The 25633-nt window shown below is 37.0% G+C and overlaps 1 protein-coding gene across 2 annotated transcripts in view; it reads left to right on the top strand.

Annotated features, from left to right (window-relative positions):
* CELSR3 (cadherin EGF LAG seven-pass G-type receptor 3) overlaps positions 1-25633 on the top strand; it is a 166896-nt gene that overhangs the window by 130556 nt on the left and 10707 nt on the right. The window contains exons 11-34 of one of the 2 annotated variants that reach the window (XM_063426221.1): positions 220-330; positions 437-605; positions 1556-1697; positions 1913-2033; positions 2531-2714; positions 3511-3612; positions 5064-5078; positions 6018-6112; positions 6985-7194; positions 8692-8875; positions 10853-11002; positions 12186-12366; positions 13151-13318; positions 15371-15497; positions 17317-17523; positions 18485-18659; positions 20666-20778; positions 21050-21129; positions 22118-22244; positions 23349-23468; positions 23719-23855; positions 24313-24422; positions 24695-24868; positions 25002-25196. In XM_063426221.1, the coding sequence (XP_063282291.1) occupies positions 220-330; positions 437-605; positions 1556-1697; positions 1913-2033; positions 2531-2714; positions 3511-3612; positions 5064-5078; positions 6018-6112; positions 6985-7194; positions 8692-8875; positions 10853-11002; positions 12186-12366; positions 13151-13318; positions 15371-15497; positions 17317-17523; positions 18485-18659; positions 20666-20778; positions 21050-21129; positions 22118-22244; positions 23349-23468; positions 23719-23855; positions 24313-24422; positions 24695-24868; positions 25002-25196 (3397 nt within the window). The remainder of the gene's footprint in view (positions 1-219; positions 331-436; positions 606-1555; positions 1698-1912; positions 2034-2530; positions 2715-3510; positions 3613-5063; positions 5079-6017; positions 6113-6984; positions 7195-8691; positions 8876-10852; positions 11003-12185; positions 12367-13150; positions 13319-15370; positions 15498-17316; positions 17524-18484; positions 18660-20665; positions 20779-21049; positions 21130-22117; positions 22245-23348; positions 23469-23718; positions 23856-24312; positions 24423-24694; positions 24869-25001; positions 25197-25633) is intronic. The other variant, XM_063426222.1, reaches the window with a different exon arrangement.

Raw genomic sequence — 25633 nt, 5'->3', positions numbered from 1 at the left:
TTGTATCTCTTATTCCTATAGATAAAATGTATTCTTTTATTATTCTTTTTTTTCTAGCTGTTCTTGAAATCCCAAAGTAAATCCCTAAGTAGGCCCGGCATATAATATTTTTTAGATTTTTAAAGTAACATACATAGGAGTGAACTACCCCACCATCTCTGCTCCACCACCTGTTACTTGCATTCTGATCTCTCAGAGTTCTCCATGTTTTTTCGGCAGGACACAGTACCTGTTGGAAATGAACTGCATGGGCTGAGGGTCAAACATCTGTACGTTGGAGGAGTCCTGGGAATGCAAGAGGTTCAGAATGGCCTAGAAGGATGTGTACAGGTCTGTTGATGTTTATAGCTAGGATCGTTATGGAATACATACGGGCAGTTCCGTTACTTGGTGACTGTTTCTAAATACCATCCTTTCAATTTATTTTTTTCTGCAGGGAGTGCGTTTGGGCGAGACACCAACTGGTATTTCCTTGTCCAAGCCGAGCAACTCATTGAATGTCAAGCCAGGCTGTAACCTTCCCAATTCATGTGATTCTAACCCGTGCCAGGGAAACAGCTCCTGTGTGGGCGGGTGGCTTGGGCATACCTGTGTGTGCCACCCAGGTATGAGCCATGTGAACAGATAGGGTGCTAGTGGATAAATCATGTATCTGGGCCAAGAGTTGCAGTCTGGGGCTGCACCATATAGATGTAAAATAGTGTAACGTACTGATTTATTTGGCTAGCTGCCTCTAGTACTTACTTCCCAAGTGTCCCAATTAAGGAGGGACAGTCCTTATTTAGATCCATATGAATTGTCCCTTTTTGTCTATTCTAATGTCCCTCTTTTCTAGGAGCTGCGTATTGTTGGTGTGTCTGAGTGTATAACAGAGCTCTACAGCAATAATACGCACAGTGATGTGTCTTTAACCTACAATAAATGTGTTTAGATATCAGTCTGTGTAAACAATATTCCTTTTCCTTGTTCTGAATTACATTTTAGTTGCATAAATTGTTATTAGTCAGTCACCTAAAATCTCTCAGAACAGCCCCGACCCTAGCCAACCCCCCACTCTTACCTCTAAAAATGTTTGGAGGTATGCTAGCAGGACACATCTGAAAGTTAAATGTTTTCTGTTTTCATATGGAACACACTGAATGAAATATCTTCCATACTGGTTACAATACAGATCTGGAACATGCCATTTTTCGTAAAATTCCACTAATTGAATATTAGCATTAACATATGTCAATATTTAAATTTCTTTGTAGAAAAAAAAAAGGATGTGTATGTATTAAACCAGCCTTCTAAAAACAATTATGAGGGGAATCTACTAACTATACATTTTAATGCTGTAATATTTGAAAACAAAAAATATCTTAAATTGTGTTTTTATGGCTAAACAGAGCTCCACATAACTTTTGCATCTCTTAATCTTGATTAATCTCCACAATATCCACGTTGTGAATAATACATATATGTATGCAGTAGGAAGCTTTGTACTGATTGATGCCAGTTCAGAGTCAATAATAATATTTCTTCCTGTTAAGAGGCACTCTGTTACTCTCTGCAGGGTACTATGGAGATACCTGTGTTGATGTTTGTCACTTGAATCCTTGTGAAAATAAAGGTCTCTGCCGTCATCGTTCCAATACCCCGCTGGGTTATACCTGTGAGTGCAGAGAGAATCATTTTGGGCAATACTGTGAGCATAGGTAAGATCCACTGATGCTGACATTTTACATATGTGGATAAGCAGAATCGAGTATTGCCTTTATATTTAAGGGGACACAAAAGGACTCGTATGTGTTTGTTTTTCTCTTAGTCTTATTTGTGCTGATGTCTGTCTGTCTGTACCTCTCAGTGCACTTTACTTAGCTATCTATACTTCATGGGTTTTCAGCTCTCTTCTCTGTACTATTTTCCTCAGGATGGACCAGCAATGTCCAAAGGGTTGGTGGGGAAATCTGACCTGTGGACCATGCCACTGTGATGTAAATAAAGGTTTTGACCCAGACTGCAACAAAACCAATGGGCAATGTCACTGCAAGGTAAGAGGGTTAGGATCTGTTATTTAATGAGACACCACCATGTAAATAAGTAATTATGCTATGTCTTGTATACCATAATAATTATTTTCCAAATATCATGATACAAAGTGGCTGTCTCGCTATCATAGAGATTGCAAAAGTTGAATTTTAACCCCTTAAGGACCAAACTTCTGGAATAAAAGGGAATCATGACGTGTCACACACGTCATGTGTCCTTAAGGGGTTAAAGCAATAACTCAGCTATTCCCTATTCCTTTGAGTTGTACCAAACATACTTTGTATCTTTGCATTTACAAATAAATAGATAGATGAAATTTGGAGACAGAGGGCATGGACATGTCACAATCTTCTCCAACAGCAGTGTTACATCATTAATTTATGTAAAATAAAAAAATAAAAAGTTAGTCTTATTTAGAAGGTCGTATCAGCAACCATCTCTGTTTGTACAGATGTTCTACCATGGTGAATTGTCTTTTTTTTCCATGTCTTTAATGTAGGAGTTTCATTACCGCCTGAAAGGAACAGATACATGTCTACCTTGTGATTGTTACCCCATTGGCTCTTCCTCAAGGTCCTGTGATCCAAACACGGGTCAGTGCTATTGCAGACCTGGTGTGATTGGTCGACAGTGCAACAGCTGTGATAATCCATTTGCTGAGGTGTCACCAAGTGGCTGTGAAGGTGAGATAGACCCAAGTATCTTCTTCTATCTACAAGAAATCTTGTGGTTATTAGATGATTTTCAGGGTGACATGACTATATATAAGAGCAGTGGGGACATTACCTGGATGTCCAGGAAATCCCATTGTTCTCTTATTAATGCATTACTCTCCTGAACCCCTGTCTGATAGAATAAGGATTTTCTCCACGTGTTTCATGTTTCTAATTTTCTAAGTTTCTAATTTGCTCAAATGTTTGTTTGTTTTGTCCATCTGTTTTAAGTCTTTTTTTTCATGTAGCTAATTATAGCCTATTATTGTAATATAGCAGGAAATCGGCCTATATTTTGTGGTTACTCCAAAGTGTTCATAAGCCTTTTCTTGTAACTCTACATTTCCTTGAGAGTAAGACTTAGTACTCTGTATCTTTATTTGAATACATCACTGTGGGTATCTGTGACTTTCACTTCTTATTTCCTTCCTGTGCCATGCAATAAAACATTTAGGAACATTGAAAGTCGGAATATAACTTCATAGCCAAATGTGGGACTGGTTTCTTGTATAGTGACTGCGCCAGCTGTACCTGTCTACATTTTGTTATGGGCAAAGTGTTGGGCAACAAAGATGTAGTAGTAATTTTGATGCTTGTGCATAGGAGCAGATTTTCAATCCATCTCTGTCAAAATGTATAAATAAATAATATTATGCCATGCAGTGCAAATATTTGTGAAATTTTAAAAAGGCTCAGAAGCCATAAGAAAGACTCTTTTATTGTTTTAATGTATTAGATTGTCATTTACACTCCTTCCCTTTTTCAGTTATCTATGATGGATGTCCTAAAACATTGACGGCAGGAGTTTGGTGGCCCAGGACAAAATTTAGTCTCCCTGCTGCTGTTCCCTGCCCCAAAGGTTCATTGGGTGAGTAATATTATTTTTCCAAACATTTCTATTTTATTGTACTAAGCTCCCCAGCCTTTGGTTCAAAACTCTTGCCCACTTGGTTGTCTTCTTCTGATAGTGTATAGTTTTCATGTTGTGGCCATGCACTTCTAGGGACAATTATCATGCTAAATTTACAGTAGCTTGTAACTCTTAAGCACATCTCAAGTGTTTGCTTACCTAAGGCTGACCTCACCCATCAATCTTCATACACTGTACTGAAAGCCATTTTAGAATTCTGAGAGTACTTATGAAAAGAAGCCTACAGGGTGAAATAGTCCATACAATTACACATCAATAACGCGAAAACAGGACATATTTAAAAAACAATGCAACATGTAGAGAGAATTAGGCGAAGAATTTTATTAGCAGGACAGATCTCATTAAACCTTCTTTCCGCCCAGAACATCCAGTTATTTAACAGTCTGCTCACTGTCAGCGTTCCATTGCAAATATTATTAAAGTTTCTGCCAGATTCATGGCTGGAAATTGCTAAATATTGCTAATGCTGCCTACTTTGTTTTCTGTCTGCCTGTCACTGTGCTGTCACGAAGCTGGAGAGAAGCCCTGTGGCTTTCTGTTGTAATACAGTTGAGAAAAACACTTTAATTATTAACATCTTCGTGTTCACGGTGCAGACGTTGGTTCAGAACCTTGCACAGTTGTTATCACAACGCCTTACTTGACGTGTAGACCAAAATGGTAATGACATTGTTACATATTTAATTTCTATAATTAGGTATTCTGTCAAATGTAAAAAAAAAAAAAGCTACATTTAAAATATATGTTGTATATTCAGAACACTATCACAGAATCAGGTAGAATTTAAAAAAGAAATTACAAATGTGAGAGAAATTGGAGCGATTTCACTCCAGAGAGAGCATGCTTACCTGTTTTCAAGTTTAAAGGAATCTATATACTTACTGTAGATTGCTAATTATCCGCTTGTTATGGCGGAACCATGGCTGATGGAAAATCTATTTTGTCAATTATCATTCAATATGAATTGGCGGGCATTCTCATAAGAGCTGGCAAGGTAATCCATCATTTTCTGATTAACCATCCAAACACTGGATTGATCTGAAAGATAGATAATCTTTGTTTAGAGTTAGCTTCTGCTAAAATATATAATAATTCATGTAGTTACATAGTGCTTTGTCAGACAATGATAGACAATCTCATGGGTACATAGACTTCTTCTAAAGATGATTATATCATTTTATGAGTTCAGGGTATCAGAAATGGTGTGCAGGATTTGGACAGGGATTATGCAACTAGGCAGGGAGAAGTTCTACTGAAAGAAGTTGTATGCACGATGGCACTCATATATTTACTGAATTCACCTTATAAGTTACTTTGTATTTTTAATGAGTCTACTCATTATTGTATTTTACCTTTTTCCTTTCCACCTTTCTTTGCACATTACCCAGGTCTGAGGGGTTCAGGTGAGGATCTCCCTGAAGGCTGCCACTTTGCTCTCACCCCTGTTGTGTGTATGATTTGAGTTTCCCCCTTTTTTTGGAATAATATCCCGCATTATATATCTCCTGCACAGCTCTTTGCTTAGCAGGCTGTCCCTGCAGCCAGCTTGATGAGAACCTTTGATTATGGGGTCTAGTCACTAACACTGAGTTGTCAAGCAACCCGTAAGAACTGAGTATCACCTTTGTGTTATCTCATAGCCTAATCAACAGAGTAGGGTAGAGATGGAGCTAAGGCTCACTTATCAAAGTGTCTGACTGTTCAGTATAATCTGTGACTTTATAGACTGATTTTTCTTTTAGTGGAAGCATGTGATCTAAGACTGTGGAAACTCATATCTCACAACTCTTCTTAATCTCCATTGCACATTAGCAAAATCCAAAGTACTGAGGCGTAGCTGTGTATCCTGGATGGCTCGGTATTTTTTAAAGTTTAACCATGAGATGAAGTAAGGAACACATATATTTGACCAATACCTTATGGTCCTTCTCTTGTTCTTAGATTACTAGGTATACAGTTTAGAATTTACATTATAGGTAAACCGGTAGTAGGCTACCATCTTTTGCAGTCATACACTAGTCATTTAACCCCTCATTATACTGTATTATTTTTCAGAAAACACTACACACTGAGTTGTGTATTGGGTTGCACTCAGTAACTAAACTTCTGGACAGTTATGTGAATAGACCCCTAAATCACACTTAGTCTTGCATCTTACTATTTTGCTTATGCCATCCTGACTCCAGCTCCTGCAGCAACACTAACCAAACCTAGGCTGAGCATTTTGTTTTCATTTGGCTTACCTATGCTCTCCCATCTGTATTTTGCTGTTTTCCTTTCAAGTGAAAAATACATGATATCTTTTTTGATTTCCAGAATTATTAAATATATCTTAATTCTAGGCGCTGCCATCCGACATTGTGATGAAGTGAAGGGATGGATGGAACCAGATCTTTTTAACTGCACATCCCCTGCCTTCATGGAACTCTCTGCTTTGGTAATTATCAAGAAGTGTATTAGTCATGATCAGACCTTTAAATTGAGTATGGGAAATATAATTCTAAGGGCAGATTTTATTTTATCATGCTGAATATTTAACACTTTGAGGATACTTGTCAAAAGTATCCAATCAGAAGAATCTAGCCCTACTTTTTCAGTAACAAGGGGGCTATAGAGTGATTCAGGTGCTCAATAAGCTGGACATTGCATGTTGGTTCAGGGTTTTTATGGAGCAGATTGTAATGAGGAAAAGAAATGTCAATCATCTTTAAGGGACTAAATCACAAAATATACATACAGTATTATGTGTTATCCATCTGGCACACCAGCTTTTTTCTTTTTCGTAAAGAGTAGATTTAAAGAATGATGGAAATGTTAAAATATTGTGCTTTTGGCATTTCTGAATTTATGATATGTTATGAGTACATGCTATGAATTTTATTTCAGTGTAAATGGCATTCATATAGAGGTTACATGTATGTATGTACCTGCCAGCATATAGTTGTTGTCAAAATTATTAAACCTCCGTTAAAAATTAGCTTTATTGTCAAAATGTACAGACTTTCAGTGATTTGCAATGAAAAAATCAAACAAAAGCAACTGAGATAGCTCACCACAACAAAGGCTTCCCCAAATTCAACTGAAAATGCAACTTATAACGGCTGTATTTCTATATTTAGCAATTCAAGCTATAATTAAATTAAACACCATTCATGCTTTCAAAGGTCATTTTATAAATATAGAATTCTATAAGCAAAAGACAGATTTTACCTAGAAATTTAGATATTTCTAAATATTGTACTAAAATGTAACTTAGTAACGATTTCCAATTTCCATTTATTATTAATATTTGTTTTCTTATTCACATAGCTTGATAACTTTGAGAGGAATGAGACTGAGCTTAATACCATTGAAGCCAAGAAACTGGCACTCCGTCTGCGCGCTGTGACGGACCACATGGAGCAGTACTTTGGGAACGATGTGCAGATTTCATTTCGCCTGTTGTCTCTTCTCATGCAGTTTGAGAACAAGCAAGAAGGGTTTGGGTTAACAGCCACCCAAGATGCCCAGTTTACAGAGGTAATTGCAAGTTACCTTCTTAAATTCACAAGAAGCGTGATACAGTTTAATAAAAGGAAACTTTTATACAGTAATATAGCAAAGTAGAAAATACAAGTTTCCACAGTGTATGCAAACAATAGGTTATGAAGAGGTAGTAAATGGGCTTCCTGCAAAGTGATTTAGCTAATTGATATGCACCTCAGTCCTAGAAGGTTCTAAGCTGCTACCTTCAAGCGCATGCAAACTGTATCTACAAGGTGGACTTTAAGAAATACTACTTAAAAATATGAATATTTTTAAGCCTGCTGTGTTCTTTCATATTTCTAGATTTATGGGCTTCCTTAAAAAAAAAAAAAAAAAAAGTGTATGAAATCTATCCTCACGGCTACCCGGTCCTCTTCTCGACGAAGTCATCGAGCATGACGACTGTTGTCTAATGAAATGCTTCTCATAAAAAAGCAATGTGGACATATGGCACATGTGCAAGTAATGCTGAGATCTGCCAATACATTACTTCTGACCACCCAGTGTCCTGCGTCACCATGCTTTGTATGCTGATGCCAGTCATAAAAAAGACTAAAATGATTCAATAATTTTAGTCTAAAGCCTCTATTGACTAGAGGTGTGGTGATTGCCAAAAGAGTTTTTCAAAAGTTGAACTCAGTTATGGTCTATCCTGTCTTTACTCATGATTTTTAGTTACTTAAAGGGACACTGTACACACTGTAAGCCCTTCAGCTTTTTGTAATGATTATATTGTGAATAGTCTTCAGGTGCATTTACATTTCTTTTTTGTTAAGCTGGTTTTGAACAGCTTGACAAAAGCCAAGGTTATTCCAAACCCCAGTCCCTCTGCTGCCTCTCAGATGTGAAATTTCACTTCAACGTTCAAATTTGGACAGATGTGATTGGCTGTAGAAGACTTTGGCAAATTGACAGAAGAAGCCTGTATGCCTTCAATAAGTGGTTATGGTGTTTGGGATGTGCCCTAAGGAAAAATATGTTTCTTGTAATCCATCATCCTGTCTCTGAGTGTTATTTCTGATAACATTTATTTTCTTGCCTAGATTATTTTCTGCCACAGGTAATATGATTTGTTTGGTTCAAGGATGTTCCATAAAATACTCTGTTTCTGTGTGACTAGGACTATTGTAATGCCTGTATTGTTTCTCTTTACTAGCAAGTGTGTATGAAACATTGAGAAATCTATTCCAAACCATTAACATGGTTATTCACTAAAGTGAGAATTATTGAGAATTCAAAGGGAATTTCAAATGAAAGGAAAAAAAGTGGAGCTAGTAAAATTCTCCAAGTCAGCTATGCTTCCAGTTCTGCCATTTTGGGCCTTAAGTTTGAAATTTACTCTGAATTTCCCACAATTATCTTTTTAGTGAATAATCCTGTAAGCAGTGGAAGAAGCAATTGTTATTAGCTTACGATAATAAATCATTGGGGTATTGCTGTGTGAAATGATTTATGGTCCAAATTCTGTGTTTTGTTTTTTTTTGTTATTAGAATCTCCTGAGGTCTGGAAGTTCTGTGTTAACGTTGGCCAACAAAGAACACTGGAAAACTCTCTTACACAATGAGCAAGGCAGTTCCCGGCTCATGGAGCTTCTTCAAGAGTATAGCAGTACTTTGGCCAGGAACATGAAACTGACCTACCTGAATCCCGTTGGCTTGGTGACCCCAAATATAAGTTAGTAGATAGATGGGCCTATTAGATGTCCTGTACCTAATTGATAATTCAGCTATTGTGATGATATTTAGAATCAAAGATAATCATAGCATAACTCAGTAACTATGATTAGTGAAATATGGTAGAGGATATAATAATAAACAATGAAAATAATTAAAGGAACACTATAGGGTCAGGAAGTCAGGAACACAAATATGTGTTCCTGACCCTGTAGTGTTAAAACCACAATTTATATGGCTCCCCCCGGACCCTTAGAAGGGGTTAAAACATACCTTATTTCCAGCACTGCACAAGTCTGCTGGCGCTGGCCCCGCCCCCAATCCACCTCCTTGGTGACATCATCAGAATTTATGATTTTTAGCCAATCCAATGCTTTCCCATAAGGAATTGGATTGGCTGAAATCGGCAAGGAGGTGGGATAGGGGCAGGGCCAAACGCTGTTTTGGACAATCTGCACCTCCTGAATCAATACATCTCTATGAGAAAATTTCAGCGAAGGCGCTGAACGGCTGTGCTGCCTACTGTGCAGCACTGCCCCAAAAAGCACCTCCAGTGGCCATCCGAGGAGTTGCCAGAGGAGGTGTCCCTAAGGGGCAATTTTTTCTCTAAAGGCAGTGTTTACATGAAAATGCCTGCAGGGAGTGATTATACTCAGCAGAACAACTACATTAAGCCGTAGTTATTCTGGTCCCTTTAATCTTTGAGAATTATTTTATTACACTTCTCTTGGAGATGTAAGTTCTTCAATGTCTAGAAATCAATTGATTGTGATAGAAAATGGTTGTTTGTACCTAGATAACACAGTTTGTCTGGATTTAGTAGTGTGTGTCTGTGCGAATGATGATCCTCAACAGTGCAAGGGTCTGTTAGGGGGACTGTTTGGAATTCTTCAGTTTAGATACCGACCCATATGTATGAATAGAACCAATTTCTCAAGGTAACTGACACGTGGAATAATGCATGCTGTAAAATTTCTCCACCCCTTATTTTTATATTATGATTGTGTTACAGGTTTCAAATTACATGGTTTTTCAGGTTTGAAAATTTGTTTAAAATATTTATTGGAAAAGTTGGCAGTTTATTGAAAGTTACAAAATCTAACAGTACTGCTTAAAACTTTAAAGGAACACTATAATCACCTAAATTACTTTAGCTAAATAAAGCAGTTTTAGTGTATAGATCATTCCCCTGCAATTTCACTGCTCAATTCACTGTCATTTAGGAGTTAAATCACTTTGTTTCTGTTTATGCTGCCCTAGCCACACCTCCCCTGGCTATGATTGACAGAGCCTGCATGAAAAAAAAAATGGTTTCACTTTCAAACAGATGTAATTTACCTTAAATAATTGTATCTCAATCTCTAAATTGAACTTTAATCACATACAGGAGGCTCTTGCATGATCTATCAAGCTATTAACATAGCAGGGGATAAGAAAATCTTAATTAAACAGAACTTGCAATAAAGAAAGCCTAAATAGGGCTCTCTTTACAGGAAGTGTTTATGGAAGGCTGTGCAAGTCACATGCAGGGAGGTGTGACTAGGGTTCATAAACAAAGGGATTTAACTCCTAAATGGCAGAGGATTGAGCAGTGAGGCTGCAGAGGCATGTTCAATGCACCAAAACTGCTTCATTAAGCTAAAGTTGTTCAGGTGACTATAGTGTCCCTTTAAGACCCAGGCTTTTATATATTATTTCCAGCATGCTTTGGTCATGTTAATATCCAAACAGATTAATGTTTAACACTTTCAATGTTAGAGGTGTGCCTACCATATTGCTTTATTAAGCATTTGACACACTTCTCCCATTTAAAGAGGTAACACCGGAGTTGAGAATCAGAATACTGGTGACTGTAAAACTACAGAGGAAAGTGTCAAATGCAAAAAAGAAAGGAGTAGCAAGACTCTGCAAGAGTAGCAAGAAAATGACAAACTTCCAATTAAACTAAACAATAATTTTTTTACCCTTTTCTTAACAGTGCTTAATATTGAACGAGTGGATAATCAAATTCCTGCAAGGAGACACTTTCCAAGATACCAAAGTAATCTTTTTCGGGGCCAAACACTCTGGGATTCCCACACACATGTAGTACTGCCAACATCGGTCATCATGCCACCTAAAAAAGAAGGTAATTAAATATAATTTCAAATTACTGTTTATGTATAATGACAAATATTGGGACAAAGTTATTAAGGTGGAGCTATCAACAGGAACATTCCTATTGGTTTGGCATGGTTATTGTTACACTTTTCATTGCTCTCTAGTTCATATCATCTTCATCTTAGTAGAAACTTGCATTGAGCTAAATTGTATCACTTTTTAAAAGAACACTCCAAGCACCATACCCACTACAGGTTGCTGTAGTTGTTATGGTGCCAATATTTATCTGGCACTCCTAATCCCCCCCCATTGCAAGTAGTCGAAACATTTTAGAATCGTTTTTTTTCTTCCCTGAGTTCGACCTCCACTACTTAAGCAGGATTCTGTTGGCTATCATGAACTCTACTTGGCTGAAAGTGTCACCTGATCGCTGTCAACTACTGAGCTAAGTTCTGCATTGGTGGACTTTGTTCAGACAGAGAGCTTCTGGCTCTCTGTTTGGTGTAGTGGAGGCGGGGAGTGGATGCAGAAACCAAGAAAGAAGTTCATAATGGTGTGACACCCAACAATGAAGGGGGTGCCAGGGAATTGGCACCATAACCACTACAGCAGCATGTAGTTTCATTTTCTACTAAATATGTATATCTCAGCTTGAGAATGTAACCAGCTCATCAGAACAACAATTCATTGTTTTTTTTCTTTAAAATTAGTAATATTTTCAAGTACTTTATTATTCAGGTAGTTCTTTTTAATACTTTTAAATAGAGCTTTATAGTACAAAAAGTGTGGAATTAACAAAATGCTGTGTGTATCTTTAATGAGCACAGGAAGCTGGTGCAGACAGGATCCAGGAAAAACTGACCAGCAATTAGACTCTGGCCAAGGGCATTTCTTCATGTTGTTACCATAGCCCTAGTGAACATCACATTACATCCTATATTAGCAAAGACCGTCTTCTACCATGATAAAAACTGACTTCAAGTGGCAAAGCATCGCTGTCATTTTCCTCTGGAATGGTATCCATAGTTTCAAATCCTGCATTTAAAGTTATTTTTTTTTTTTTAATATATAGTCATCCCTGGTGTTTAAGATTGAGCTTGCTCTCATAAAGCCATTTCCATCCACTACTATTACTACATATTTTCTCAATTTAAATATCATGTAAAATTATACATAGAGTTCTCTAAATTGTTCACTTATATTTCTAACAGTACACCCTCCAGTTTTGTCAACGCCATCATCTCCCGAGATCAACACAACAACAGGGATCCCTACGCCCAAGAAAACTGCCCCGGAGCCAGAGCCTCCCCCAACCTTCATTATACTGATTGTTTACAGGACCTTGGGGGACCTGCTCCCTGCACGATACAACACGGAACGAAGGACATTCAGGTCTGTGATTATTGAGAATTTTGTCTTTCTCTTAGTTTGTCGCTAAAATGCAGTAACTCAATTCTTTTTAAAATGTTGTCCAGTGTATACCACTGACCATTAGTTCCAGAAAACTTTAGATCCTTGGATTAATAATTGCTCCTTGATCTCATAAACTTTTATTTCATAAATGTGGCTGTCCCTAACTTAAGCTGTCCAGATGAGTAGCATTTTCTCCCTCTGCTCTCTACATTGTTTTGCTTCTCTCTTCTTTTTATAGATATAAATTGTATTATGTTATTTCTTGCAGTTTGATTGCATGGTTCTGCTCTTTCTTAATAGAAAAAAAGTAAACCATATAAAAAGAAGTATAACAAATATAAATCATTTCATTAATTTTGAATCGTTATATATTTTTGTTTTAGTCTAGGTTATCCTTTAGAGTTAGATATAGTCATGTTTTAGTTTGCCTATGTGTTATGCCAGTCAGTATATAGAACATGGGTGCCTCCAGACTACACCTTCAGCAGACAATTCTGCGGTTATTTATAAAAGTGCTGATTTCACTTTTTAGAACCAGCAATTAAAATGAGAATATCCTCACACATAAAACAGTTCAGCAGGCTGAAGTGCTGTGTGTGCACGGAATATTCCTTTAAAGAAGTTATTGGCAATTATATAGAACATTACCATTTTTTCATGACTTATCTTCCTATAGGGATTAGAAGCTTAGCTTTAGCTTATTGCTGTTCTGAAATGTAATGAAAACCTCTGTGATTGAAATGATTGTGCTATTTCATTTCAGGCTCCCAAAGAATCCGATAATGAATTCGCCCATTGTTAGTGTCTCTGCTTTAAGGGATCAATCATTTATCCGAGGGTCTCTGGATGGTCCTCTTATATTAGAGTTCCGATTGCTTGTGACAGTCAATAGGAGCAAACCCCTATGTGTGCAGTGGAACCAGTCTAATCAGTAAGTGGACTTCACTACATTTTAATATCATTTAACATCCCAACAGTCATTTTATCAACTTCATCTCACTCTTGTGACACTTATAAAACTCTTATTGTAAAGGTATGTTTAGGTTTGCATTGTATAGATCAGTGGTTCCCAACTTTTTTTGGACTGTGGCACACTTCAATACTGATATTTCCAAAGAGCACATACTTGGTTATTCTTTTTAACTTCATCAGCAGCATATAAGTGTCACATGTATTTGAAGCTTTTCTTATGCATACTTTTTGCCAAATTAAAGAAACACTCCAAGCATCTTTCTGATGTAGTGGTTGTGGTGCCAGGAGTGCCCTGGGATCCTCACACTGTTAATGCTTTGACTTCTTAATTCGGGTCTGCCGGGTGCCTTTCCTTGCCTCTCTGTAGCCAGAAGCTATCACTGAGCTAATCCAGGCTTTCAATCAGCTGATATTCTCAGCCAGTGAGCTAGCTCCTTGCAGGATATTCTGGGTCTCACATCCAACAGCAGAGAGCTACTGATCAGCTTGGCCCCAGTTGAACACACACAGGAGGCTGCTGCAGGCTCTTCAAGGCCATTAACAGAGTAGAAAATATGAAATGCTAGATTAAACATACTGTGCAATATGGGTACCTAAAATATCTTCATTTTCAGTAAGTGTTTAGGAAGGCTGTGCAAGTGACTTGCATGAAGGGGTGTAACTAGGGCTGCATAAACAAAGTGATTTAATTCCTAAATGGCAGATAATTGAACAGTGAGACTACAGGGGCATGATCTATACACTAAAACTGCGTCATTACTCTAAAAATGTGTTGGTGCACTATATATGTATTTATCTATAAGCAGCACTTTACTGGCACACCAAGCATATCTGTAAGTTAAATTGTCAATTTTCTACCTAGAATTGTAACTGTAGTTTTGGAGCAACAAAAGCCAGATCATGCAGGTTGAGAGGGAGGGCAGAAAGGATGTCTTACTGTACCTTACCACATACAGTGATATGCTTACCAACTGCATTAAAGTACCTCTCAATTACTGTAATATGGCAAAAAACTGTGGCAACTATATTCCACACATTACTGCTTCATTAGGCTTTCCTACAATCTGTATGGTTTCTGCACACTTGTTATAGGAAACCTGTGTGTGGATTGCATATCACAGTATATCCATATGATGTTTCCTTTTTTCCTTGAGGCAAAACATTATTTGGAATTTTATTTTGCATTAATTGATTCCTTTTTACATATGTCCTGTGTTTGTTAGCAAAATATTTTTCTTACTTTTTTTTCCCATTACCAATTTACCAGTGCCAACATTAACTTATTCCAAGTCATCAAATAGGATGGAGATCCATGGCCAAAATTGTAAAAAGAACTGTCATTCTTCATCCAAGGGAATATATTAATCTGGCTCAAAAATGTATGGAATGGCATAACCATGTTCTGAAAAGACATGTTTATTTCCCTCTGCATATGATTTCCTGCATGATGTAATGTTTGCTGTTTTGCTACAAGTTACACTTGTAGACAAAGTCCACTGTAACTTCTGTGGGAATTTGGCAGTAGTACTTGTTGAGGTCAACATACAATTAATAATCAGGAACAAGGCATTTCCTCTTTAAAGGGAAAATGTTCTCTTCCCGGTATTTTAATATTTTGTTTACTTATCTTCTATATTTAACAAATGTGTATTTTTGAGGTCTAAAAATAAAATAAAATGTAGAAATTGAGTCTGCTTTATCCTGGAACAGAGCACCTCCAGAATATATTGTTATAAGCTCTGTCTGCATAGAGAGGAGAAGTAAGATTTTGTCAATATCTCTATGACAAACATTTTAGGACATTTAGGATCCTAAATATAATTTGTTGCCTAGCAGTATGGCCACCTGAGTTCTACAGGAAGATCCATGTTCAAAGTGTTCTCATATCATTATCATTATTTATTAGAAAAAGGAAATTTTGTTAGTAATTTTAATTGCAGTGCCTGAGCATATAACTAGAATTAAATTTTGTTATTGATACATTGTTTCTTGTTTCTTGCTGTATTTGCAGAGTGGAGCCTCCAGGCAGTTGGACTGCCAGGGACTGTGACCTTGTCCACAGGAACTCCACCCATGTGCGTTGTCAGTGCTCCCAGTTTGGTAGTTTTGGTGTACTTATGGATGGCTCCCATCGAGAGGTAATCCACAGGAGGGAAGGATGTAAGGTTGGACGGTGGAAGTCTGAAACATAATGTAAAAAATAAAATCTTACTTAAAGCGGATCTGTCACAGTCTGGGGGCTTTGCACATTTTACAAAGACCCCCGATGGTGTCATCACCGCCTTTAGGTCCAGTGGCTGCTTGGGCAGTCAAAAGTTAGATTTACTTACCTGAACCTGCACCTTGCATGTGCCGCTGTCCTCTTCCTGACACTCTTTTTTTTTTTTTCTTGTCAAATATCTTTTATTGAAAGGTTTTCATTTTTAACAATAGTAATCATTGTAAATATATACAATATATTATATGTAATAAAGAATAAGAATACATGTAAATCAAACATACAAAAACAATTATAAAATTGATAATATACAGTAAGGGAAAAAAGTATTTAAACCCCTGTTGATTTTGAACGTTTGTCCACTGACAAAGAAATGATCAGTCTATAATTTTAATTGATTGATTGTTTGTTTCTGTGGACAGATGTCTTTTATACAAGTAACAAGCTAAGATTAGAAGCACTCCCATTAAGAGAATGCTCCTAACCTCAGCTCGTTATCTGTATAAAAGACACCTGGGAGACAGAAATCTTGCTGATTGATAGGGGATCAAATGCTTATTTCACTCATTGACATGCAAATCAATTTATCATTTTTTTGACATGCGTTTTTCTCGATTTTTTGGTAGGTGTGTTAAAATACACCTACCATTAAAATTATAGACTGATCATTTCTTTGTCAGTGGGCAAACTTTCAAAATTAGCAGAGGATCAAATACTTTTTTCCCTCACTGTATGCTTCATGAAAAACACTACACCGTGTAAGGTGTAAAAGCACTTTATATGTACTGGTGATAAATAGTGTACAAACAGTTGTGTATACAAACAGAACAAGAGTAAAAGGAGTAAAAGGAGAGGCACATAAACTACAATCCAGCAAAAACGTCATCATAAAGAGTATTTTCATTTTACATTATCCTCCCATATGTTCCAGTGGTAAATTAATGATCCTGTTGTGTTTGATGGCAATCTCAGGTGCATCTCATAGCACTTATTATCCAAGGCCAATGTTAATACCTCTTAAATAGCAGGAATTACATCAGACCTCCAATAATGTGGTATTACCATAGTTGTCACTATCAAGACGTGGCCTACCATTATCTTATCCACTTTTGTAAAGTTTTCAGGAAACTACTTTAATAAACATAGTTCTGGAGTCAAAGTCACAACAGAAGGAGTAATATCCCTAATTATTGTATGTAGATTTTTCCCAAATTATTGTAAACGTGGACAATGCCACCACATATGGGAATATGTGCCTGTTTGCCCACAGCCATGCCAGCAGAGATTTCTAGAATTGTGGTATATTTTCTGGAGCTTGGATGGAGTCAGATACCACCAATATAAAACATTGATATAAAAAGACTAGTAAATATCTGGAATATCCTTCCAAAAGTGATGATGGCAAATATTTAGCATTTTGTAGGATAGTAGGATAACATCTGTGAAGGAATTACTTAGACAGAGATTTCCATGGTACAAGGCTAATATGTGATGCACCAATGTGCAAGTAAGAGCTCTGCACCTTCTGCAGGCATTATGGAACAGGAGGAGAAAGTGTACAGGAACTGCTTGTAATGAGATATGATGCTTTTGATGTCTATTTAAGAAGCAGAAATTCCTACTTTTACAGTGCATGGGGAGAGGGACATTAGAAGGATATATGGAGTCCAACTGTATGTTTAATGGACAATAGCACTCTGTGGGCTTTCACTGTTAAATGTTTTACTTTGCACCTACAGCAGTTGGAGGGAGATCTGGAGACCCTGGCCATTGTGACATACACCTGTCTGTGCATCTCACTGGTGGCTCTCCTAGCAACGTTTTCAATTCTCACATTCCTAAAGGGACTGAAATCCAACACTCGTGGGATCCACTCGAACATCGCCATTGCTCTCTTCCTTTCTGAGCTCATATATTTATCGGGTATCAGCCGCACAGAAAGCGAGGTTAGGACTCTAGTTTAAGCTTAATTATATTCATGAATTGCTTTTTTGTTAGAAGCAAACTCAGTTAGATATCTACTCTAGGATCTTTAGTTACCATATGTGACATTGTTTCAGGGTCAGTATTACAGCTTGAATAAATATATGCTTATAAGATGCTGATCTTAAAATATGTCTCAACCCAACCCCACAGTTAATGTCACCAAATTCTATACTTGTGTAATTGACACAAAAGAGAATTCTACACGTTTGTACATATTTATTTTTTCTTTCTATTTTGCCACGTAGGAGGCAGTGTTGGTCACACCATAGAATTTTCAAGATTCTGCTGAAACTTTTGTTGTGTATTTAGAATTACTAAATTTGATCCCTGTGTCTGGAATGAGAGAGAGAATATATCTAAAAGTGGGCTAGCAAATGAGCAGCTCTAAGAAGACAAGTAAAGCATATATTACCAGAAGGTGATGAGGGTATTGCTCTTATGAGCTTCCACTGTAAGGGTTGAAACATATTTGCTTTATCACGTCCAATGCTTCAAAATACAATGCTTGTTAAATCCAATACAAGGAAAATCCAAAACAAGAACACATAAAAAAAAAAAAAAAAAAGTTTCTTAGTTCCAAAGGCCTTCATATTTTCCCTTGGACCAAAACTCCATGAATGGTTCTAGCCAGATATTACATTTGCGACAGGGAATGCAACAGTATTTGAAGCTTTTGAATCGCTCTACCAAAGCAATCTAATCGCAAATTGAAGTATGGAAGCCATTTTACTTAGTTTAACCCCTTAAGGACACATGACATGTCTGACATGTCATGATTCCCTTTTATTCCAGAAGTTTGGTCCTTAAGGGGTTAAAGACACATTTTATATCTGTTATTAATATATGATGTTGCCTGTTCTTTAGTAATCCATATAATTCCATGTCACATGCTAACTGAGCTGATTTTATGTGCTCCTTCAGTTCCTCTGCACAGTGATTGCCATCCTACTGCACTATTTCTTCCTGTCCACCTTTGCCTGGCTTTTTGTAGAAGGACTTCATATTTATCGTATGCAGACAGAAGTCAGAAACATCAACTTTGGTGCAATGAGGTTTTACTATGCCATCGGATGGGGTGTCCCAGCCATTATCACTGGTATGTACGTGATCTGACTAATGATTAGATAACAGAGCCAACATCCAAAGCTTACAGCATTGTTTAGTAACAATTAATTGTTTAATCACTAAAATCTAACATCTTGGGTGGGATTAGGCACCATTTTGTACTCCTGATTAGCTTGATCATTGGGGAATTCAGTGGAGCATTTCTTTGTTCTGTCAGGTAGTGAACCACTGGATGCCATGCAACATGGTTTGAATGAGTACTGCTTTAGACTTGCTGCCCCCACATCCATGAAATTAAAATCACTTCACCTGCTTTCCCATTAGAACCCAGGCCTTCTTTACTCTCTTTTTATTTGATTAAGTACTTAAGGGTCTGAATTTGTTGCTCTTCTTTCTGCTTTGTTTGTGCCAATATAGTCTTTTACTTTCAATAAGGAACTGTTAATTTCACAGTGTTTTTTTTAGCTGACTCTTCTGTTTGACCTTTTTGTGCCCCCGGGAGTTGGAGTTATAATGAATGTGTGATAACATCAGGCAGCTGCCCTGAATTAACATGTTGACAGGACCTATAAAGCACAAAATTGCGTCTTCTGCTACCTCCATCACTAATTATGGGTATTTGGTCTACATCTAAGTGACCTAAATATATCACTGCTGCAGATATCACAGGATTTTAGATCTAAGAACCAGGGGAGATTAAGATATGTCCATGGGACAAAACAACCAGAAGGCTTTTACTATATGAATGTACCTTAATACACTAATATCCAGATGACAAGATAACTATTTTCTATTATCTATTATGTTAAGCCCTCTAGTGGTTATTTTTTGTCTGTGCAATGTGTTATCCCCAGAGCAAGTTCCTTGCTTCTTTAATTGTCCTATTGTTAATGAAACCATGACAAAAAATACATAAGGAGCTGTCAGGAAATCGATGTGTTGCGGGCAGATATACCTTCTCCTCATACACAGTGATATATTTTCTCGCATTGCAAAGCTTTATTTTCCACTACAATCAGCTTTTTAGCAGCCACAGGTGAGAATGAGAGAACAAAGATTAGCTAAGCATCATGAGAAATGGAGTTAAGAAACATTTGGGATACCACGCTGGCATAGGGGAATTTTTGAAGCTGTGACCACTATCTGCAATTCTATTACTTGCTTGTTAATTCATTTATAACTACATAATCTACATTTTGCTTTAATAAAGGTGCATAGATATACTTTGACGATGAATACAGTCTGCACACTCCCCTTTAGATATTGATTCCTGGCTATAAAAGGTGTTTTGTTTTTTTTAAATTCCATGCAGTAGAACAGATGTCCAATTCACTGCAAAGCAAGGTTTGCCCGGCATTGCAAAGAAGGGTTAAAATGTAAATTTAAGTGGTGTTCAGTGGGATAGATTAAACACATATTTAATACTTATTAATAATTAAAATGAATTATTTCAGTTTACCATTGTGATTGAAGAGGATACAGTGCCATTCATTTTAATAAGTTCCCATTATTTGTTCTCTGCAGTCTGAGATGACTTGTCTAACAAGGAAAGATAATAATATTTGCAAATTGAACAAAGTGCATAAATATTATTAAAAATGCTTCTACCCTTGCCTAAGGGAGAGACATCTAAAATAAATAATGCATAGGAGCTCCTACTGAGACGCTTGTATAAAACGCTTTCCGCTTGTCGTTTCTTCTCCCTCCTGCACCATGTCTCTTATGCTAATGATCAAACCTAAATGAGAAAAGGACAGCTGATAGGACATACTTTATTCCTTATACATATACAGGGATATTCACTAAAATGTGAATTGTTAGAAATTTAAATGGAATTTCATGTAAATTTCAATGGATGTTAGGTCAAAATAGCAAAACTCAAATGATATACTCAAATGATAAACAAAAAATATTTTTTTCTGATTTGGTCATTGTGGCCTAAAATGTCACAATGCTTTATAAATTACAGTTTTGAGAATATCTGTCTTAAGCATGGCATTAGATTACTAAATGACTGGCTACACCATGTTCCTCTAGGTTTGGCTGTGGGTCTGGATCCGGAGGGCTATGGAAACCCCGACTTCTGTTGGATATCGATCTATGACAAACTAGTGTGGAGTTTTGCTGGACCCATTGCCGTTGTGATTGTGGTGAGTGGTGCTAGAAAAGAGTAGACCATTGTCATTTGCTTTTCTTTATTAAACCCTTTTGGTCATTGTTTTGAAGTCTCATATATCCTCATCCTTTATAATATATATCATTATCCTCCATAAGATAAAATTGATTTGGAAAATAAAAATAAATAAAATAATAATTTATCTGAATAGTAATGAATTCAATATTTGACCATTGGGACTGTTGTTATTGATTGCTTACGCCAAATACCATAGTTTTTAACAAATTTTTTATATTGTGTTTTAGCTCAATGGCGTCATGTTCCTTATGGTGGCCAAACTATCTTGTTCCCCTGGACAAAAGGAAACTAAGAAAAAATCTGTGCTGTAAGTGTCTCCTTCCAATTTTCACTCTCAAATATTCTTCAGAGAAATTTTAGCAGCTAAAGTCTTGACACTGTTTTTGACACCGATGATCTTTATTGTCTGTGGGTAGTGGGTGCTTTTAGTTTGTCAGTGGTTATAGTTACAGATGTCTACGGTATCCCATTGATCCAATGCTTATTGTACGGAGCATCTCTGTACATCAAGAAAAATGATCTGTAAAGTTACATGTTTTTTTCCAAAAGCATAAGACGTGCAAAAAAAATCTCAAAAGGCATTCTATTTGGTGAATCCAATAAATGGTGCAATGTTGCAGTAATGTATAATAAAACATTTCTTAATTATTATCATTAGTTTTTGCTTGTGAAGCATCCTCATCACCAGCAGGACTGTTGCAAGAGGATGTGAGTGAACACATAATGCAAGCTGAAGGAACTGAAGTCACTTTTCAGAAAGGCTTACAGTTTTTTAGGATATGCTAGACCAGAGGGGTTATTCATTAAAGTGAGAACATTTAAGGCCAAAAAGCCAAACTAAATACAAAATTGACTTGGAGAATTTTTCCAATTCTGCTATTGTTGGCCTAAATGTTGAACTTTACTGTACATTTTGGAAATTCTAACTTTAATGAATAAACCTTTAATATGTTTGTATAACTCATAGGGTCTTCACTGGGTGATTAAAATTAGTTTTTTTTTTATTCTGGCTGTAAGACCCAGCATGGCAGATGCAATTTCTTAGTGACCTTTTCAGAATGCAAGTCAACGTTTGCACCTTTACATGAGTTTTTCACAGCCTGTCTAACAGACAGAATGTTTGTGTCTCCTGTGGGGATATTAAAGGGTCTCTGAATAATTCAAGGAATCTTGTTGAGTATTTTATACTGTACTTGATGGGTTTTGGGTGCCCAAACCGTCAGTAATTACTTTATGGTGGAACCAACTTTTTTCCATGTAGAATTCTATAGCATGTCTCTTTTTTTCCCCTCCAGCATGACTTTGAGAACTTCTTTCATCCTTCTCCTGTTTGTCAGCACCTCTTGGTTGTTCGGGCTCCTGGCTGTTAATAACAGTATCCTGGCCTTTCACTACCTCTATGTTATCCTGTGCAGCTTGCAGGTAAAATACATCATATAGTTAGTAAATCTATGACAACTAAAGTAAGCTCTAAATGCCGGCTGGATTAGATAGCTCAGATAAACAAAGAGATCTAAGTTAGCAGTTGGCAAAATAAAGATTAAAGAACGTTTTCCCTCCAATGCCAAAAATGCTAATACAGTAATGGCATAAGAGATCTGAGGAAAGAGATTTAGGAGTAATTATTTCAGATGGCTTAAAGGTAGGAAGACAATGTAATAGAGCAGCAGGAAATGCTAGCAGAATGCTTGGTTGTATAGGGAGCGGTAATAGCAGTAGAAAGAGGGAAGTGCTCATGCTATTGTACAGAACACTGGTGAGATCTCACTTGGAGTATTGTACGCAGTACTGGAGACCGTATCTTCAGAAGGATATTGATACTTTAGAGAGAGTTCAAAGAAGGTTTACTAAACTGGTTCATGGATTGCAGGATAAAACTTACCAGGAAAGGTTAAAGGATCTGAACATGTATAGCTTGGAGGAAAGACGAGACAGGGGGGATATGATAGAAACATTTAAATACATAAAGGGAATCAACACAGTAAAGGAGGAGACTATATTTAATAGAAGGAAAACTACCACAACAAGTGGACATAGTCTTAAATTAGTGGGGGAAAGGTTTAAAAATAATATCAGGAAGTATTACTTTACTGAGAGGGTAGTGGATGCATGGGATAGCCTTACAGCTGAAGTGGTAGAGGTTAACATAGTGAGAGAGTTTAAGCATGTGTGGGATAGACATAAGGCTATCCTATACTTAAGATAAGGCCAGGGACTAATTAAAAGTATTTCGAATTATTGGGCAGACTAGATGGGCCGAATGGTTCTTATCTGCCGTCACATTCTATGTTTCTATGGAGTATCGTAACCGAACAGCTGCTGCTGTATTCCTTAGCAAGGAGTCCTTCATGAAAAGAGCCACTTTGACTTCAACAGATGGTGCCTATGATGGAAAAAACTTTAATTATTGCATAAAAATTAACATGCTTTATACACGTTAGCAATACATATTTCCTGATATTTATGAGTTTACAGAAAGTAAAGAGAAATGTGATTGCTGAATTTTATGATGTTCCTCTTTCTTAGGGCCTGGGTCTGCTGGTTCTGTTCTGCATTTTGAATGAAGAGGTCAGAGAGGCTTGGAAAGCAATCTGCCTTGGAAAGAAGGGACAAGGAGAGGAGGCATCAAGACAGGCCCAAATGATGGTATGATGTTAATACGATTGTAATATGAGGCGTGTGATTTACCACTGGAAGACAACCTGTTCTGGAAGAGAGGATGATATTACTGTGAATAATAAAAAGAGGCTTAAGAGAGAAAAAAACAACAAACAGTATTTTTTGCTGAGTTTTTTCCGTACAAACACAAGAAATGTGATTGGATAGGTACAGCCTAGTGAATTCAGTGGTTTATTCATTCATTTAATTTTGTAAAATATGTCTCTTATCTTCCAAGGGGCCGAATGCGTATAATAACACAGCGTTGTTCGAAGAGAGCGGTTTGATCAGAATCACGTTGGGGGCTTCTACAGTCTCGTCTGTGAGCAGCGTGCGCTCTGCACGCACACATTCCAGCCACAGGGCCTATCTGAGGTAGGAGGCAAACAGACTGGTTTAGAGATGATAAATGTACTTTATTTAGTCAACAGCAAGTTACAAAATGAGCCAAAACACAGCTTCTTTGTAAATGTCTAGTGACAGTGAATTTTAGAGCAGAATAAGTTAGTTTATTCTGCATTTTATGCTTCTTTATATATACTATTGAACTTGAAATCCTGGTGCCTATGTGGTAAATAAACAGAATTAAAAAAGAAGTAGTTGATGTACAAGGGTGAAATACATTCTTATAGTGTCTCCTTGTTAACTGCAAAAACAGTTTGTAATGCTCATAAGTTTTGGACCACTGGCCTTACAGGCAAGTAGTCATAGATTATTATTTTTGCCGTGTTGTCACTTTATAAAATTATTATTTAAAAATATATTTTACTTATATGCTGTGCAATTCTTGTTACGTGGTAAAGCTAATTGTCAATGTAAATTCTACCAATAGAGAGAACATTGCGGCTCGACAAGGATCAGTCATAGACCACAGTCTGATGAGCCATCACTCTGGCCCCACTGACCTTGATGTTGCTATGTTCCACCGAGATGCAGGAGGAGGTAAGAATAAAATGAATAGGACAATAAAGGATTTTGACATTAACACATCTAACAAGTGATAGCAAGTGGATTTTCATGACGAAGCTACCTCACATGAAAGAACTAGCTTAGCATATAGATGGCTACATATACAACACGCTTTACTGGAGTGCTTAAAACAAAAAAAAAATGCAGTAGTGGGAAGCGTGTGGAGCTAGGCACAGCCGGGAGATGACTTCTCACTAACACTCTAATTTCACATCTTTTTATTGCTTGTAATATTCTGTCCTCAGGAGACGATTCTGATTCAGACAGTGACCTCTCACTAGATGAGGAACGCAGTTTGTCTATTCCTTCATCAGAAAGTGAAGAAAATGTCCGTCCACGTGGCAGGTTTCAGCGTCCATTCAAACGAGCTGCACACAGTGAAAGACTTCTCACCAATCCAACCAACCACAATCCCAAAGGTAAAAAGAACATATTAGAGCCATGTAAAGATAAAAATGGATGAACATAATGTACTCATTATTGTAAGCATATTACTTTATTTCAGAGACAGATAATACTTTCTAAAAAACATTATGATTTTCTCTATTTTAGATGTTGATGGTAACGATCTGATGTCCTATTGGCCAGCTTTGGCAGACAGTGAGGGTCAGTCCAATTCACTGCAAAAATGGGGCTCTGAAAGGAGGCTTGGACTTGACCTTAACAAGGATGCTGCCAATAATAACCAGCCTGATTTGACCAGTGGGGATGAGAACTCACTAACCCATTCCCATAGGCAAAGAAAAGGTAACTGTGTTAGCCACTATATGGAAGGCACTGGGATTCTGGTGCATTGGCAGTAATATTATATTTAATGCACTCAAACAGTTGGTGTAAGGTATTACATAAATTTTTCAAAGATAAGGTTCAAATTACTGTTAGTTCCAAGAGAAAGTCACACAATTTATTAATTGAAAGTTATGAAGCATCATAATTCCCATGGTGCCTGTTCATTAGACATAAATTAGGGGAGGTCAGTAAAACTGGTTTTCCAAACTGAAAAATACCCCACACCCTTCTACATATTATATTTTAGACACAGTGTTGCTGGTTGTAAATTGACATTAATGTACATTATGGGAATTCTAACAATTGTGTGCGTAATTACTAGATCGTACTAACTTTGGCCAACATCTTAATCCCAGGAACATTTGCTTTGTCTTTCAGTGTTGTACCTTCAGAAT

The sequence above is a fragment of the Pelobates fuscus genome, chromosome 7 (assembly GCF_036172605.1).
Source record: "Pelobates fuscus isolate aPelFus1 chromosome 7, aPelFus1.pri, whole genome shotgun sequence".
NCBI classification, from domain to species: Eukaryota; Metazoa; Chordata; class Amphibia; order Anura; family Pelobatidae; genus Pelobates; species Pelobates fuscus.
This window is presented reverse-complemented; position numbering and strand designations above follow the sequence as displayed.